The sequence below is a fragment of the Hippocampus comes genome, unplaced genomic scaffold (genome assembly GCF_001891065.2).
Source record: "Hippocampus comes isolate QL1 unplaced genomic scaffold, H_comes_QL1_v1.1 scaffold261, whole genome shotgun sequence".
Taxonomy (NCBI): domain Eukaryota; kingdom Metazoa; phylum Chordata; class Actinopteri; order Syngnathiformes; family Syngnathidae; genus Hippocampus; species Hippocampus comes.
The window spans coordinates 2298532-2313503 of record NW_017805824.1 but is presented as its reverse complement, the minus strand read 5'-3'; the positions used below and the strand labels follow the sequence as shown (position 1 = coordinate 2313503).

Sequence of the window (14972 nt, the reverse complement as noted above, 5' to 3'; positions counted from 1 at the left end):
GCAAGGCGTATGTGCAGTAGGAATATTCGTTCCCATTGCTTTTTTGTGGATGTTCTGAAAAGGGCTTTGTTACACCTGTAGCTGATGTGAAAACGCTATCGAAATAAAGATGTATTGTATTGTACTTGTGAATTACCCCAAATACTGTACTATCCTACCAACATATGCAAATGAAGACAAAATATAAATATTGCTACAAAATACATTTGTGTACAGTGGACCGCCACAATTTGGGGTATAAGGACAGGGCCAGCCCGCAAGTAGCAAAAATTAAGGGTCAGTGATTCTCAACCAGTGTGCCACTGTTGGGGCACATTAGTGTAATAGCGCTTGTATGTCATGGGAAATTCTCAAATGTCATTTGACTGACCGAAATTTTTTTTATTTATAACATCTAATGTATTTTCGTTTATCTATCTCTGCCAGCATTTTACAGAGGCGGAACAAATTAATCTTTTATTAAATGGCAGATATTATATAATTGACGTGTATCCACATACGTGACATTTTTGTTCAAAATGTGTACCTTGGCTCAATAAAGGTTGAGAATCACTGAGCTGGATAGTTAGGTGCAGATGGATTAAAGGCCATGTCAAACAATTGCTGCAAATGGCTCGGTGAGATGCCAGTACCAATTGTCACAGTGTACAGAAATTACCCAGATGCAAGGGAAAGTTAAGAGGAATTTTGTCTTAGGTGATATGGCATGACTCCATCTTGTGACTGACTCCAAGCCATCCCTGAGATTAGAACATTCGGAAACTCCAAAACTCTGTCGAGTAGGCAATATGTTGCAATATTTTGTTTTCTGAGATTTCAAAAAAAAAAGTGCTGTCCATGCACCTGCCTTTAGATGACTCATTTGACGCCAGATCAGTTTCCATTCGACTAATCACATTGCGCAGGGTAAATTACGAGTAAATTAGGCCCATAGAGCGAAAAAATGCTGGAAGCAAGTTGTTTGTTATTCCTCTTCTCTGTCTTTGGCACAACACTGGGCTCTCTCCGTAACCAGGATACGACTCTAGCACTGAGTCTGCACTTGGCCAAAAGCTTGTGGTTAGATTATGAGCCTGGAGAGCAACTTCAGTGACATTTGATGATATTCTTCCATTTCCACATTTCTCAAGCTTTGCCGCACTCTAACACATCCTCTAGGTCACACAAACAAGATAAAAGTTCCCAGTGCCACATAAAATGCTTTTTCAGGCATTTTTGAGCCATTGTTTGAAAGAATGATCAGTGACCTCAGGAATCAACTGGTGTGTGTGTGTGTGTGTGTGTGTAAAAGTGTAACAAAAAAACTTACCATTCTGTTGTCGCCTGTTGTGTCGACTCTGGTGAGGAGTTTCCTTTCACATCACTCGCTTCACTCTGCCAGGATGGGAGTAGTCATGAAATTATTAAAACATCCTGTAATCTCAATTTGACACAATTTCAAATTTCTCGATGGCCAATGCAGATGTTCATCCGTCAAAATAAACAGAAATGTTTAAGCCAGTGGTTTTCCAGTGGGAGGACTCAGAAGGGGTCATAAAACACACAAAAATGATTGTGTGTGTTGTTTTGGATTCATGCCGCCAAGTGTGTGTCTGTCTGATTTTGTCTAACTGTGGTGAATTTCCCAGTCCTTTCTCAGTCAGGTTGGGCATCGTGAGCTCTTCCCGAAGTTACCATGGGATAATATAAAGACCTTGAGTGACATATTGTTAGCCTAATAGTATAATTGCCCAAGTCTTTCTTAACTTACCATCACGTCAATAATAAAACACCACCATGCTTGCGAAAAATATTTTTCTTCTTTACCTATTGCTCTGCAAATATTGCGCAATAATCTTATTAGGCTAATGATGTTTTTTTAAATGGACTTGAGAGATCAAAGTATTGTGCCTTACATTTTCCAGATTTTTAATTTACATGTATAGAACTGTGATCAATCGTTTTCTGACACAAGTGGTAATTTTGTTTCTTTGGTGTTGAACTGTCCAGAGCACCACTCATGACAGGGGTATTTTTATTTATAAACTGTGGTACAGTATATACCAAATTATTAACTTGTGGCCATGAATTAGCTGTAGTATCGTTAAACCACAGTTGCATAAGCAAATCGAGCACACATTTTCTGGGAACAGAAACAGGTAGGTAAGAGACATCACGTCTTAAGTTTTATTTTGTGCAATGTTATACCTGTTTTGTGACCACAATTTAAATGTTCTTTGCCCTGTCATGTCTGAGGCTTGTGGTAGTATTTTTTTTTTTAGCGCCAGTTGTTTCATGATCTTACTATCACACACTCAAAATATTTGAAAGAAACCATATTCCACCTGTAACTTGAACTGATCATCATTTTTCCAACAAATTAACAACCACAAAAAGGAAAGTCTTTTGCTATGTCCTCGCTGGCAAAGCAAATAGTATGATGAGTCCCACTTGGTTGAGCGCAGGAAAGGAAAGACTCACCAAGGCAGGAAGAGCTGCACCAGGCGTGGAAGCTGTTGGCACATTTTGGGCGGTGGCGGTGGGCGGCGTCTGACCCGGGATGTTCAGGAGGTTAAACTTGGGCACCACAGCAACACTCACTCTACGTCTGGGCAATGCCTTCGTGAGAGAGGATATCAGCTTGTTCATGTTGAGTACAAAAAAAAGGATGAGAATTTTGTACTGAGATTGTTGCCCACCTTTCCGAGAGTGAGCGACATGGATCTTGAAGCCCGAGAAACTCCATCATCTAGATGACAAAACATTCAGTGTTATATTTGGAAGCGCTATATATTGCATTTTGGAATTTCCATTGAATAAAATGCGATAGACTCTAAAGTGGACAAATTTAACTTGCTATGGATTCCTCTGTCTGACCTCCAGCTTCGACGGAGCCTCCATAGCAGCGATTGGAATTTTGGTTGGCAAGCTTTTTAAACTCCGTCAGCTCAGCGTGGTCTTTCTCATAAGTCCTCTTGAGGTTTTCAACATATTGCATCATGACCTCAGTAGCCTTGCTCATGCGTTTCTCCTGTGGAAAATTGGAAAACATTTTAGGGGCAAAGGTCAATTTTTACCCACCTCAGATCGAGCTCCTGTCGATATGACAGCGGCTATATAGTTGCATATATTTTGGCAAAAAACTAACTTGTGAAGACACGTGTTGATGTATGAATATTGTGCATGGAAATACTTGTCTGCCTTTACAAAGCTAATAATGCCGAGTATTAATTTAACAATGCTTTGTTATCGTGAATGCAGTTTGCTGTCATGCAGCACTCTGCTGTGTGTCAAACAAACTGAGGAAGAATTTTGGAGTCAGCTTTCATATTAGGTGTACCTAATGTTGAGAGGAGTGAGTGTGCAGTAGACAAAGGTTAATGTGACAGTACTTGTCGAACCGCTCCGACTATCTCGGATCTGCTTGAGAGGCGCGTAGCCAACCGGTGCAGCACTGCCAGCGTATCAATGAGCCGCTGGTAGGCCTCACGTTGCTCCAGATTCTGCCACTGTGGGGAAGTCATCTGAAAGTTGAAAAAAAAAAAAAAAAACAAAAAAAAAAAAAAAAACAAAAAAAAAAAAAAAAACAAAAAAAAAAAAAAAAACAAAAAAAAAAAAAAAAACAAAAAAAAAAAAAAAAACAAAAAAAAAAAAAAAAACAAAAAAAAAAAAAAAAACAAAAAAAAAAAAAAAAACAAAAAAAAAAAAAAAAACAAAAAAAAAAAAAAAAACAAAAAAAAAAAAAAAAACAAAAAAAAAAAAAAAAACAAAAAAAAAAAAAAAAACAAAAAAAAAAAAAAAAACAAAAAAAAAAAAAAAAACAAAAAAAAAAAAAAAAACATTTCAGCAAAACAGTGTACAGTAAAAGTACTCGCACACTGTAGGTAAATAAAATTATAAATGCATGTGTAAAAAATAGTTGAAGCAGAAGTACTGATTCAACTCTTGTACTTTAGTCAATTATACACGACACTTCCAGTAACTCATCACAAAAGAGGGAAAAGTAGGTATGTGATTTTAAATATAGGGAACTAAAGTAAAAAGGCATCAGAAAAAATTAACACTCAAATGAATTACAGACCTCTGAAAAATAAACTTAAGAGCTGTACTAAGTGTTTATACTCACTCAACCAGTTACCTAACCTTATATATCAGGATTACTAACTTGACAGTATAAATATTAATGGTGAAAACATAAGTGGGAAACACTATTTTGACGCATTTCTTTTTTCAAGGACTAACCTTCAGCGCAACCTTGAATTCTTCGAGTTCTTTCTGTGTATCTTCCTCTGTCAGGTTCCTCTCCCTCTCTGCCTGTTTGAGGCGCGTCTCAAGGGTGTAGTTGTCATTACGAAAGGCCAAAGACAGCTGGACGAATGCATTCTGGCGGGAGGAAGGCACAGAAATTTATCTAGCACATATTCCCCATAAAACACTGAGTAGGCGGAGAGCAAAGGAAGTGTCCCACGGTAAAAGCCATATTGCGTGTTATTGTTGACTGTGTGCATTAAATGTTCACGTTATCGCGTGGCAGGCAAGCAACCCGGGGGACCCGCTGTGATTCTGACTTTTCACCTTGTGCTGTGAAGACATCAAAGCCAAGCTGCACATTTTCCAACACACTATAGACATGGTTGGGAGGAAACATATGACCTTCGACTGTTCTGATGCACAAACAGCCCAGTGGGACCGACCAGACGGGCCACTGCCCGAACCAGACAACGTCACTCATATTTTGCATCTTCTCCACAGGAAATCACCCCGAGTCGCTTTTGGCCGATCGTGACCACAAAATCACTTTCCTGTTGACAAAATGTGACGCCGCAACATCCGAGCAGCTGTGTTTGTAACTGGAATTCACTACTATGGTAACAAAACGGGTTTTCGTCAGTCGTGGGATGCATCTGGCAAAAAAAAAAAAAAAAATCTGCATTTTATGACCGAATGTAGACTTGTGCTTACACGACTGTTTGAGAACGTCAAAGTAGTAATAATGGACTCTTGAAACATTTACAGGCAAAACTATTGTTGAAGGGCAATTACTGTGAAATAAAATTTCAAAGCTTTCCATTTGTACAGGGTCACCCAACAGTCGTGTCACATTTTCTTTTTTTTTTTTATTTCATCACTCATTCTGAGAGATGTGAGGCGATCAGCATTTGACAACCAAGGCTTTGCAGTTTTTATTCAAACATTATTAGGGTTTGGGAAAAATTCCCTTGCTCGTCGTTCATTAACTGACTTTGGAGCAGGGTTTCAAAATTGTCACCGCGCACTCCTCAATTGCAGTTCAGTGCTAGGTTGAGAGGTGTTAAAATCGCTCAAACACACACGCTATCTCAGTTCAAACGCTTCAAGCAGAGGATTAGGATGCTGAGCAACCTGAAATCGGTAAGGGTAAAACTTTAAGACTTTCCGATGCACCCGCTGAATAGAGCATTTGTTGATGCTGAGTTCCAGTGCGCGAAGTGGTTTTTCAATATCAGATCGTGCTTGGAGAAACTTGCTGTATATAGCACAAATTGTACTCCGTGTTGAATGACAGTATGACAGACAAGAAGTTCTCAAACATAAAGCTTCTCAAACTGACACCGAAATGCAGTCTGGGACAGAAAAACGTTTTTTTGCAATTTTGCAACTCTGCTTCGGTGTCATTTGGCGAGGCAAGGCAGGAAATGAAAAGCTTTCAAAAACTGCAAAGTCTCAGCTGTCAAATGCGGATGGTCTCATGTCTTGTTAGATGGCTAGCATGACTTATTCATGATGGAAATTGTAAATTTGTGGCTGACTCTCTGTAAAAACATTTTTAAAATTCTGCATCGCTTTTTTCAGGTGAATTATGTTGCAAACATGGAAAGATTACTAACCTCAACTTCTTTTTCGGTGAGTGGGGGTGGACTGGAATGAAATCAAAGACAACAGGTGGTTTGGTAAGGAGTACAGATGCAGGTAAAGGCACATTAAAAACATCCAATTGAGCAGCTGTTGCTTTGAGACACGCACCAGCCGGGAAGGCCGCGATGAAGTTTGAGTTTTCTCAGCATGATGTCGGAGATGTTTGGCATAGCGTCCGATTTGGTCTCCTCGCTCCTCGGTGATGAGTTTGGAGAGGAAGCAGGTCCTGCGTACAAAAATGTATTTGATATCCTTGAAATACAGCTTAAGGTCCATACTTGTTCTCATACACAGTTTGATTTCACATGTACGATAATTTAGCACACTGATAAAAAGAAGCAGAGTAACATTTTTAGCGGCAAGTGCTCAAATGACTTTATGGATACTGTATTTTCCGCACTATAAGGCGCTTCGGAGTATAAAACGCACCTTCAATGAATGGCCTATTTTAAAACAGTTTTCATAGATAAGGTGCACCACATTATAATACGCATAGAATAGAAGCTACAGTAGTGGCTGCGTTTGTGTTATGCATCCACTAGATAGAACTATGCTAAAGGAAATACAATACAATACGAGCCTTATTTCTATAGAGCCTTCACAACTGCTGCAGCAGTAACAAAACATTTAAAAGACTACATCCAAGAAATCACAATATTGATCCATATTTAAGGTGCATCAGGTTATAAGGCACACCAAATTTTTTTGGGGAAAAAAGTGAATGCTTTTAGGTGTACCTTAGAGGGCAGAAAATACGGTAAATTGGATTAGATTTACGGTATATCTTTGAGAACCATCTTAAGTTCCATGTACTAACACAATATTTGTCCTCACATGTTAAAAGTTAAGCAAATGTGTAACTAGTTCACAACTGCGTGCTATGACAACAGTGAACCTCACCGTTTTCGCAATTTAGGTAGATGGAAAAAGTCCTGCCACAAATAGGGACAATCTGCAGGAAATTTGTCATTAACTCCAGATCACACGATGGTGGCAAATACCCGGAGGTTTTTACTGTTCAAGATAGCCTGACTAAATGAAACTCCTCCTCTCAATTCAAAAACTCAAGAGATTTGTACCCTTGACACTCATGACTTCACAGCTTGAGAGCAAAACTGTACTGTTTTACCCACAGAAATCGATTGGACTGCAACCATCAGCCCTAGTGGGTAATTTTGTTTAGATTTTACTCTGATGATCAGAAATTCCCTCCCATTTGTGCATGACCACGATCATTTTCTTCTGCCACAGGTACTCTGTGCGTCTAAACAATCACATTATCTGCTTAGGAAACCTGAAAAGAACATCTGACCAACAAAGGAAAAACACTATTATCATCATCATCAGCATCATCAGATTTTCCCAGATATTGAGGAAGTGCACACCCTCAGAAAAATTCTGTTATGAAAGTACTTTTTACCTTTTTCCTGTTCAGCAGCTTCACTCAAGTCTGGTAACTTGGAGCCGACAATGGTTTGGTTACGCATCAGCTTGTGCTCCTGTGCATGTGTCACACAGACATGCAAACTTAATGCATTTACTGGTAAATGTGGGGAAAAAAATTGCAGTACATGAAGTCCCAAGAGCAATGTTTTACCTCTCTGAATTTGGACAGTTTGGGTGCAGGGAGCTCTTTGAGCCCCGGCGGTTTAAAAATGCTATCCCGAGCTTTGTCTGAGCTTGTGTCTTCTGCTCCATTTCTGGAGTTAATGCCCCCGATGGCATCCCAGGAAACAGCCCTCATTAACGGTGGAAAGGCACCAATGGTCTTTATTTCTGCTGTACACGGCGCCTGTTGCGTTGGCGGTCGAGGGACGGGCTTGGCGACTCCTGTAGCCGGGGCTTGGTTGGAATTTCGTCCTCCATCCTCACTTTTATTGGATCCCGGGGGACTTTTGGATTCACAGTTCTCCTTCGGAATGGTAAAGCGGGGCGTTAGGGTCCCAGAAGACACTTTCCTCTTCTCTGTGGGCTTCCAATCCACTGCAAGTCGGCCGCTCTGGGGAGGCCAATGACATTTTCATGAATTCAAGGACCATTGGTGTGCGTAAATGCTTAACTGAGAGAACTGCACAAAACATAGTTTCAACCCTCTTCTACATGACTTCATTTCTGAAGTGTAATATCATGCTGCCTTGCTGTTTCACCCTCCCCCCCTATTTTTTTTCTAGTGTATTTTTGTATTGTAGAAAACATACAGTAATAATGTAACTAAACAGAATGTAAATAAATAGCCAGTTTGTCATTTATTTACAAATAGATGCCTCTGTGCATTGTTCCATTGTCTGCGTGGCTGTGTTGCTGCAGCATTTGTGTTATAATGTCATATAAGAACATGTTTGGTTGTGGTGGAGGGCAAGCAATTGGGGACCCAAATAAAGCAGGAGAAGCACTAAAGGGGAGGAGACATAATTTCCCAAAAACTATTTAACAAAAAAAGGCAAACAGAGTCCATGGAAAACTATACAAAATGTACAAAGTGTAATTATCTTTATTTTAGTGTAGTTTGACAGGAAACATCAATTGGGAGAGACATGAAACTACTTGAAGCCTTTCTTTTGAAAAATTGTTCACTATCTGGCAAAGTGTGTTGAGTTGTGACGTGTGTTGAATTTAATTCATTGCCACCATATAGCGCTTGTATCTAAAATTTTTGCTCTCAAGTCTGCTGAACGATGGCTGGCATCTTCAAAAACCTGTAAACTGAGTCGCGTGTATCTCAAGGCACCCCTGTGTTTGGTTTGAGCGATAAAGTAAATAAAAGGAAACCTGACCTCTACATCCTTTTGTCCCCTCACTGAGGCAACGTCCAGATGCTACAGGAGAGGGCAACATAGACAATGACTTTACAAGCAGCAAGGTATACAGTACAGTATGTGTTGGCCTACCTTCGAAACACAGATAAAATCGAAAGACAGCTTTGGGGTGAATTGGAGCGAGGGAAAGAGAGGAAAAATGACTATTTACCTGACTGATCGACTGTGGAGTGCAAGGCACCTCTGGCACTCCCACAACTGAATGAAGAAAAAAAGTAAAAAACGAATAACAGAAATGTCACTCAATTATATTGTAATTTTGTCTTAAGGATTTCATGTATTAATTGCACTATTAACTGCATCTTGAAATTTAAATATAAGTATTGGAAAATCCCTGGTTTCAGAGAATTTCATAATAGTAATTTCAATAATTTCTACATAACGCTCCTCACAAAATACGAGTTCAAGGCCCCATGGACCTGACAGCACATAAAATTTTACAATGAACACATTGGATGGAATAGAATTGAACACAGAGTCCATCACCAATGGATTGTGTCACCTGTGGTTGAGTCAGAAAGGCTGCTGGTAGAACGGCGGCCCCGTCGCATCAGGAAGCGGTCGCTGACCTTTTTGGCTTGTTCCAGCAGCTCCAGATTCCTCTGGCGATCCTCTTCTGAGAGCTGCATCTCCGGCAGTTTGTCCTTGACCAGGTCGATCACATGACCTGCGCTGTCTAACAAATCCATACATTCAGTTAAGTACAGAAGTATGCAAACTTTTTTTTTTAATCCAAAGCATTCATATTTGTGCTTATGTTTCCAGTTTATGTCACTTCTGAACCACTGAAAATTGAGATGTTCTGTAGAATGACCGTATTTCAGATCCCTTGTGGTAAGATATAAAAGTAAAATTATAAAAAGCCGTCACTGTCCAATATCTATGGACTTATTTTAATGGGAACAACTATACCCATTAAAATGATCACACCGCTCTATCTATCTAACCACCAGTATTTTGCTTCAAAAGAGCAGGTGTTGATATGTGTGTGTGCGCATTTTATCTACCAACTGTGGTGATGGATCCTGCTGAGGAGTTTCTGGCCAGACGAGCTCTTGGGCTGTGTGGCCTATGACATAGCACACAAATTATTAAGTCAATCACAGGTCACTTGCAGAGGCAGTCAAACTTTCACACTCACATTTGCACTTTAAGTGACTGGACAGAGTAATACAATGGAACCAGATTTTGACTGTGCTCACTTGGCCTGCTCGAGAGGACGTCCATTTTGCTGGACAATGGAGGCCTGCTGTGGGTAGACGATAGTGGGGCCAGTCATGACAACAGCTCCGCTATCAGCAGGTGCACACTGTGCAAAAAAACACCACATAGACAACATTTGAGAAAAAAAAAGCTCATTGTGAGGAAGTCATCCAGGGTGTATGAAAAACACATACAGAATTTGCAATCACTCAAATGACTATGACGTTAATTAAGGGGCTATGGAGAAACATTACCATCGCAATGACAAAAAAAACAAAACAATACTTTGGGAATGTGGAGAATTTTGCTAAAGGTCAGTGAAAGGTAAAATAATAGTGACATTTATACATTTTGGCATTTTGCATGAATAAATCTGTGAAAAGAATTGTGTGGATGAGAAAATTAATGCTGGGTGTCCAAAATCTTTGCAACGTGAGACCTGATGTGTTGCAGGTTTGTTCGTTTTTGTCAGGGTCATAAATATTCTGTTTCATGGATGCCGGCATTATAGATGCAAGGAGCAATTCATTCCTACAGTTTGGATTTGAATGAAAAAAATGATAGTGACGGATTGCAGAAAAGTCACGTGCAGATGAGTAGATACAGTAGATGCATTTACTCATGAGAAAAGCCCTGCTGATTAGATTGTGGAGTAATTTTCGGTAATTGTGTCTATAGATAGTTTGTGTTAAAACAATTTGTACAATGTAGTTAACCTAGAAGGCAGTATAATCGTTATTCTTTCTATTTTTATGATTTGTAATTCAAATTTAAGACGGTTGTGTCTTGTGATGCAAGTTTGTTTCATTCCGTGTCCACACTCAAATCATCTTACCCCATCGAAATGCATGGAAATGCCATTAATCCATGCCATCTTTCACAAAATAACAGCAAAAATCAAGTCAAAGCAAAAATCGCAGGGAAGAAAATGGTGTGTACTGTATCTAAAAAAACTGACAATTGACTAACATCTCAAGAAGCGAATAACGGGTTTTGCATTTAAAATGTAAACAATGACATCTTCCTGTCCTGTTGGAATATGTGAAGATTTAATATTTTTCAGTTTTGTTGGCAAGAAACAAAACAAACACAGGTATACGCATGACCACCTCCATCACTTATAACAAGGAGGACACTAGGATTTTCTCAACAAGGGATTCGTCAATGCTTAAAAAGTCCCAAAAGCATACTTTCTTTGGAGGAAGAAGCCTGGAGTGGGAACACTGAGAGCGATTCCTCACCATGGCCAATTTGATTACTCTGGAGGAGCTTTTAATGACTCACATGGCCTAATACGTGCATCTTGATAGAAAGGCACTGTGTTGTATACTCACCGTACTGGGCGAGCTTGAAGAACTGTCCAGATCCTCGGGGGAGTCCTCTTCTTCCTCAGGCAGTGTGGGCATGGCAGGGAGCAGACAGGGCCGGGAGCGGGTGAGGGGGAAAAAAAAGATGCCCTCAGCAGTGGACTGTTTGCTGGACTCCTTCGTGTTATGCTGGGTAGATGCCTGCAGAGAGTCCTTCGCCTCTTCCGCGACCTGAAAAAAAAGTTGAAAAGGTCTCCCATTCTTATTTTATTTGGTTGTGGCTGGAAAGCAAAGCGAGGGGAGTCTATGTCTCCAAAATCCTCCATTTCCTTTCTCTCTTCATGTCAAGCCACCCATTCCTTGACAGGCGGGCCATGCTTTTGCAGGGTTCAATTAAAAATAAATCCAGAAAAATTGCACTATACAATACAGCATATTGAATGCTACAGGGCAACAGGCCTAAGAGGCTTCAAGTGGGATCCCTAATAAGAGCCCCATCATATCACATGACTAGCCATTCATATGGTTGTCATCATTTTTATCGTTTTGAAAGATTGTGACAAGCATTTGAGGACAGCTCACCGTATTAATTCGCTTTTTGATATTCTGGCAATACTTTGCCAATGATACAATAATTACGCCATAATCAATAGTTTAACCCCTTCAGGGACAGTGGTTACTACAGTGGACAGCTTATTATGTTGTCAGGTTACAGGTTGTGCAGCGTCTGCATTATGTGCAGGAGAACTGTGAGTGTCACAGCGACGCGTCAGTGTGCGAAATCACAGCTCAACATGATACAAGAGCACTTCTTTAAAAAGAAATCCTGAAATGGACTTCATGCAACAGTTACTAAATTGATTAGATACAAAAGACTTGCCTGTGAACAGACTTAAGGCTAAATCAAAATGAATACAGTGTACCCTTGTAAACATTGAATTCATCAAGCGTCAGTGGAGCTGCCTCCTTCTCGAAAAATAAAAAGAATAATAATAGAAGGATCTGGGTTTATATGAGTGACTCCCACAGGCTGACTGTGGCAATGAGTTTCAGAGGGACATTGTAAAATAAACACAGGGGCTTTTACATACACAATTTAATACGTACATCCTGTGTGGGAATCACACATTCAGTAACAGAGGGGGGAAATTACATAACGGCAGCTGTGTTATCATTTTTTGAGGGGGTAAAATCAGGAACGATTTAGAAAGAAGTAATGATTTTATATCATGGAATACATAATATATAATGTAATACATAAAATATAGTATGTATAGTAGAACAATTAATTTAGTGGTTGCTCGGGGAAAAACATTCATTGCCATAGGCAAGAGCATAACGAGTAAAAGGACGTCCTGTGATGCCGTATTCATTCAAAATATCAGCATCACTATTGTAAAGTACTGTAAGGGGTTATTGGTTTATTTTGCTCCCGGGCTAGCCTATATTTAATCCACTGTGGTAACTAGATATGGAGTGGTCATAATCTGCAATCATGGCCTTAACCCTTTCATGCACCCTGTAACCTGATAACATGCTAAGCTGTCCACTGCAGTAACTGCCGTCCCTGAAAGGGTTAAGATAAAAAAAAAGTCAATCCAATGAAAATGGGCACAAACTACACATTTTACAAAATGTCTTGAAATAAACATTTTATGATAAATTTTAATGACAATTGTTTGTCTCCCACTGCTCACAACAGTCACATTAGCACCAACACAACAAGACAGGCGTCCATTGAACATTTGGAATTCTAAACAGTTGTTTCGGTAAATACATTGCATATTGTTACTTAATCACAAAATGTAGTATAATAATACAGGTGGAGGTGATCTGACACGTTCCACGTTTTGATAATAATGATAATTTAAACCTTCTTTTGAACTCGCTTCCCTCTTTGAAGCAAATATATGCAAATCCCTACACAGTGCCAGGCCACTGTACTCCACATCAGTTGGTACAGGAATATTTGCATTAGGTTCCGTTTGCCTTTGCCTCATAATACGCGCGTCGATGGCAAGTACATTAAAATCATGGTTCTTTCAGACACATTTGACAAATGTTCAGTCAGCTTCACTGCGCGAGCTGTCTTGCTGCTCCCTGTCATCACAAACAGGATGAAATGTTTCAGGAACATGCTGGGACAAAAAGCCAAGTGAGTCACTGGTGAGGAAACAAGTTGGCCTTGCAGTGAGCAACAGTGACAGTTTCTGAAGGAAAAAAAAAACAACAAAAAACAAACAGCAACACTGGTTAAAAAAAAAAAACACGTTTGAACTTCTTACAGAATCTTTTTTAAAACTCATGTCGTGTAACATTGCACATTTTTTTGTGGGAAACCAAAATGAGAATGTGTCTGAACCAAGAATACTAATCCAAGACTTTATCCTGTCACCTAAAATCCAGACAACATACAGGAAAAGACGCTACCCTTCCTGACAAACCTGGACACTAATTCACAGACAAAAACAATATTCTTCTTCACATCATCTAAAACTATACAAGTAGCTAACATTTATTCTTCTCCCCTCCACAACACAGCAGAAAAAGGGACACGGCGAAGTGGCAGGAACGCAGTAACACCAAGTCCTGTCAAAAATTATTTTGCAATGTCATCACTCTTTCTGAAGCCAATTTCCCCCCACAGCATCATCTTCTGGATCTGCTGAGGCACTGCACCACTTGTCCAAGATGCAAAATCCCGACTGGTCAAAACCAGAGCCCACTTGTTCATTGGAAAACACCTCAAAGGCAAATGCTAAAGGCACTGTGGCCACAAGAAGGAGCCACAAAAATCAAGGGGAAAAAACTGCCTGAAACATTTGACTAAACCTTACTTTTACATTTGAAAAAGGAAAAGCTAGCATAGATTCAAATGTAAATCGATACCCAATTCAGATTACTACAAATGGTAATAAAAAGCCCACACACACCCTCCCTTCTTCCAGCTAACTTTGCAAACATGCCAAAATGACTGAAAGTGTCCGGAGCACCGGGAAGAAAAAAGAAATAAACGGTGGAGAAATGTGCTGTTCAGTTAATACGGGTAACTAACTAAGCAATTAGCCTGGTAAGCTTATCAGTAAATAACCCATTTTATGTTTCCGTAGCTGGGCAGCATGGAGGGGTCTTAAATGTTTTGGATCATTTCGAACGATCCAAATTTTAATGATGATTAAACCTGCTTTCAGCAAAAATCCCACAACTCCTGACTTGGATTTATTTAAAACATTTGGCCATTTTCCATTGTTGAACCATTTTTAATTTCTTCTCATCAGTTTTTAGGAGCGATAGGAGGATAGGATAGAAAGACATAGTGGAACACAAGAAGGACAAGGCTATGATAAATCAGCAATGGTATTTTAATTTCATTTCCTTAGGCTAGTTCTACAAAGAATGTCTTACTTAGCTTCCAAATCATTTGACATCAGCAAGTCAGTTTTTGTGTTTGTTGTGTATTTGGACAGCAGTTGTCCTCCCAAGCAGATAAAAACATGACATAAACATAAAACACTTCATATTTTAGCCACCGCTGAATGAGGGAGGCTTCACACTGCAGACATGACCGTGAGACAGAGATAAATGAGCGCTTTGATTATTTCCTGTGGGACAAGGGGACAGTACAAACATTTCTCTGCATACACAGTCCAAATGCAGTCTTGTTTTCTTGTGCAATAAGATCACCCAAAGTGCTTTTAGCAAGCAAAGAACAGAGACGCGGGAATTGTCACCTTTGTTCCCCTCATCCTGATGTTACATAAGACAGACCCCC

General features: G+C 39.7%; 1 protein-coding gene across 4 annotated transcripts in view; it reads right to left on the bottom strand.

The window, feature by feature from the left end:
* Positions 1-14972, bottom strand: part of mrvi1 (murine retrovirus integration site 1 homolog) — a 29159-nt gene that overhangs the window by 3621 nt on the left and 10566 nt on the right. For all 4 annotated transcript variants that reach the window (XM_019886635.1, XM_019886639.1, XM_019886638.1 and 1 more), the window contains 16 exons: positions 11228-11431; positions 9893-9999; positions 9698-9759; positions 9193-9366; positions 8842-8888; positions 8649-8690; positions 7472-7873; positions 7295-7373; positions 5983-6100; positions 5847-5877; positions 4222-4362; positions 3372-3503; positions 2857-3010; positions 2679-2728; positions 2461-2598; positions 1310-1374 (listed from right to left, as the gene is read on the bottom strand). In XM_019886635.1, coding sequence (XP_019742194.1) covers positions 1310-1374; positions 2461-2598; positions 2679-2728; positions 2857-3010; positions 3372-3503; positions 4222-4362; positions 5847-5877; positions 5983-6100; positions 7295-7373; positions 7472-7873; positions 8649-8690; positions 8842-8888; positions 9193-9366; positions 9698-9759; positions 9893-9999; positions 11228-11431 — 1946 coding nt within the window. The remainder of the gene's footprint in view (positions 1-1309; positions 1375-2460; positions 2599-2678; positions 2729-2856; positions 3011-3371; positions 3504-4221; positions 4363-5846; positions 5878-5982; positions 6101-7294; positions 7374-7471; positions 7874-8648; positions 8691-8841; positions 8889-9192; positions 9367-9697; positions 9760-9892; positions 10000-11227; positions 11432-14972) is intronic.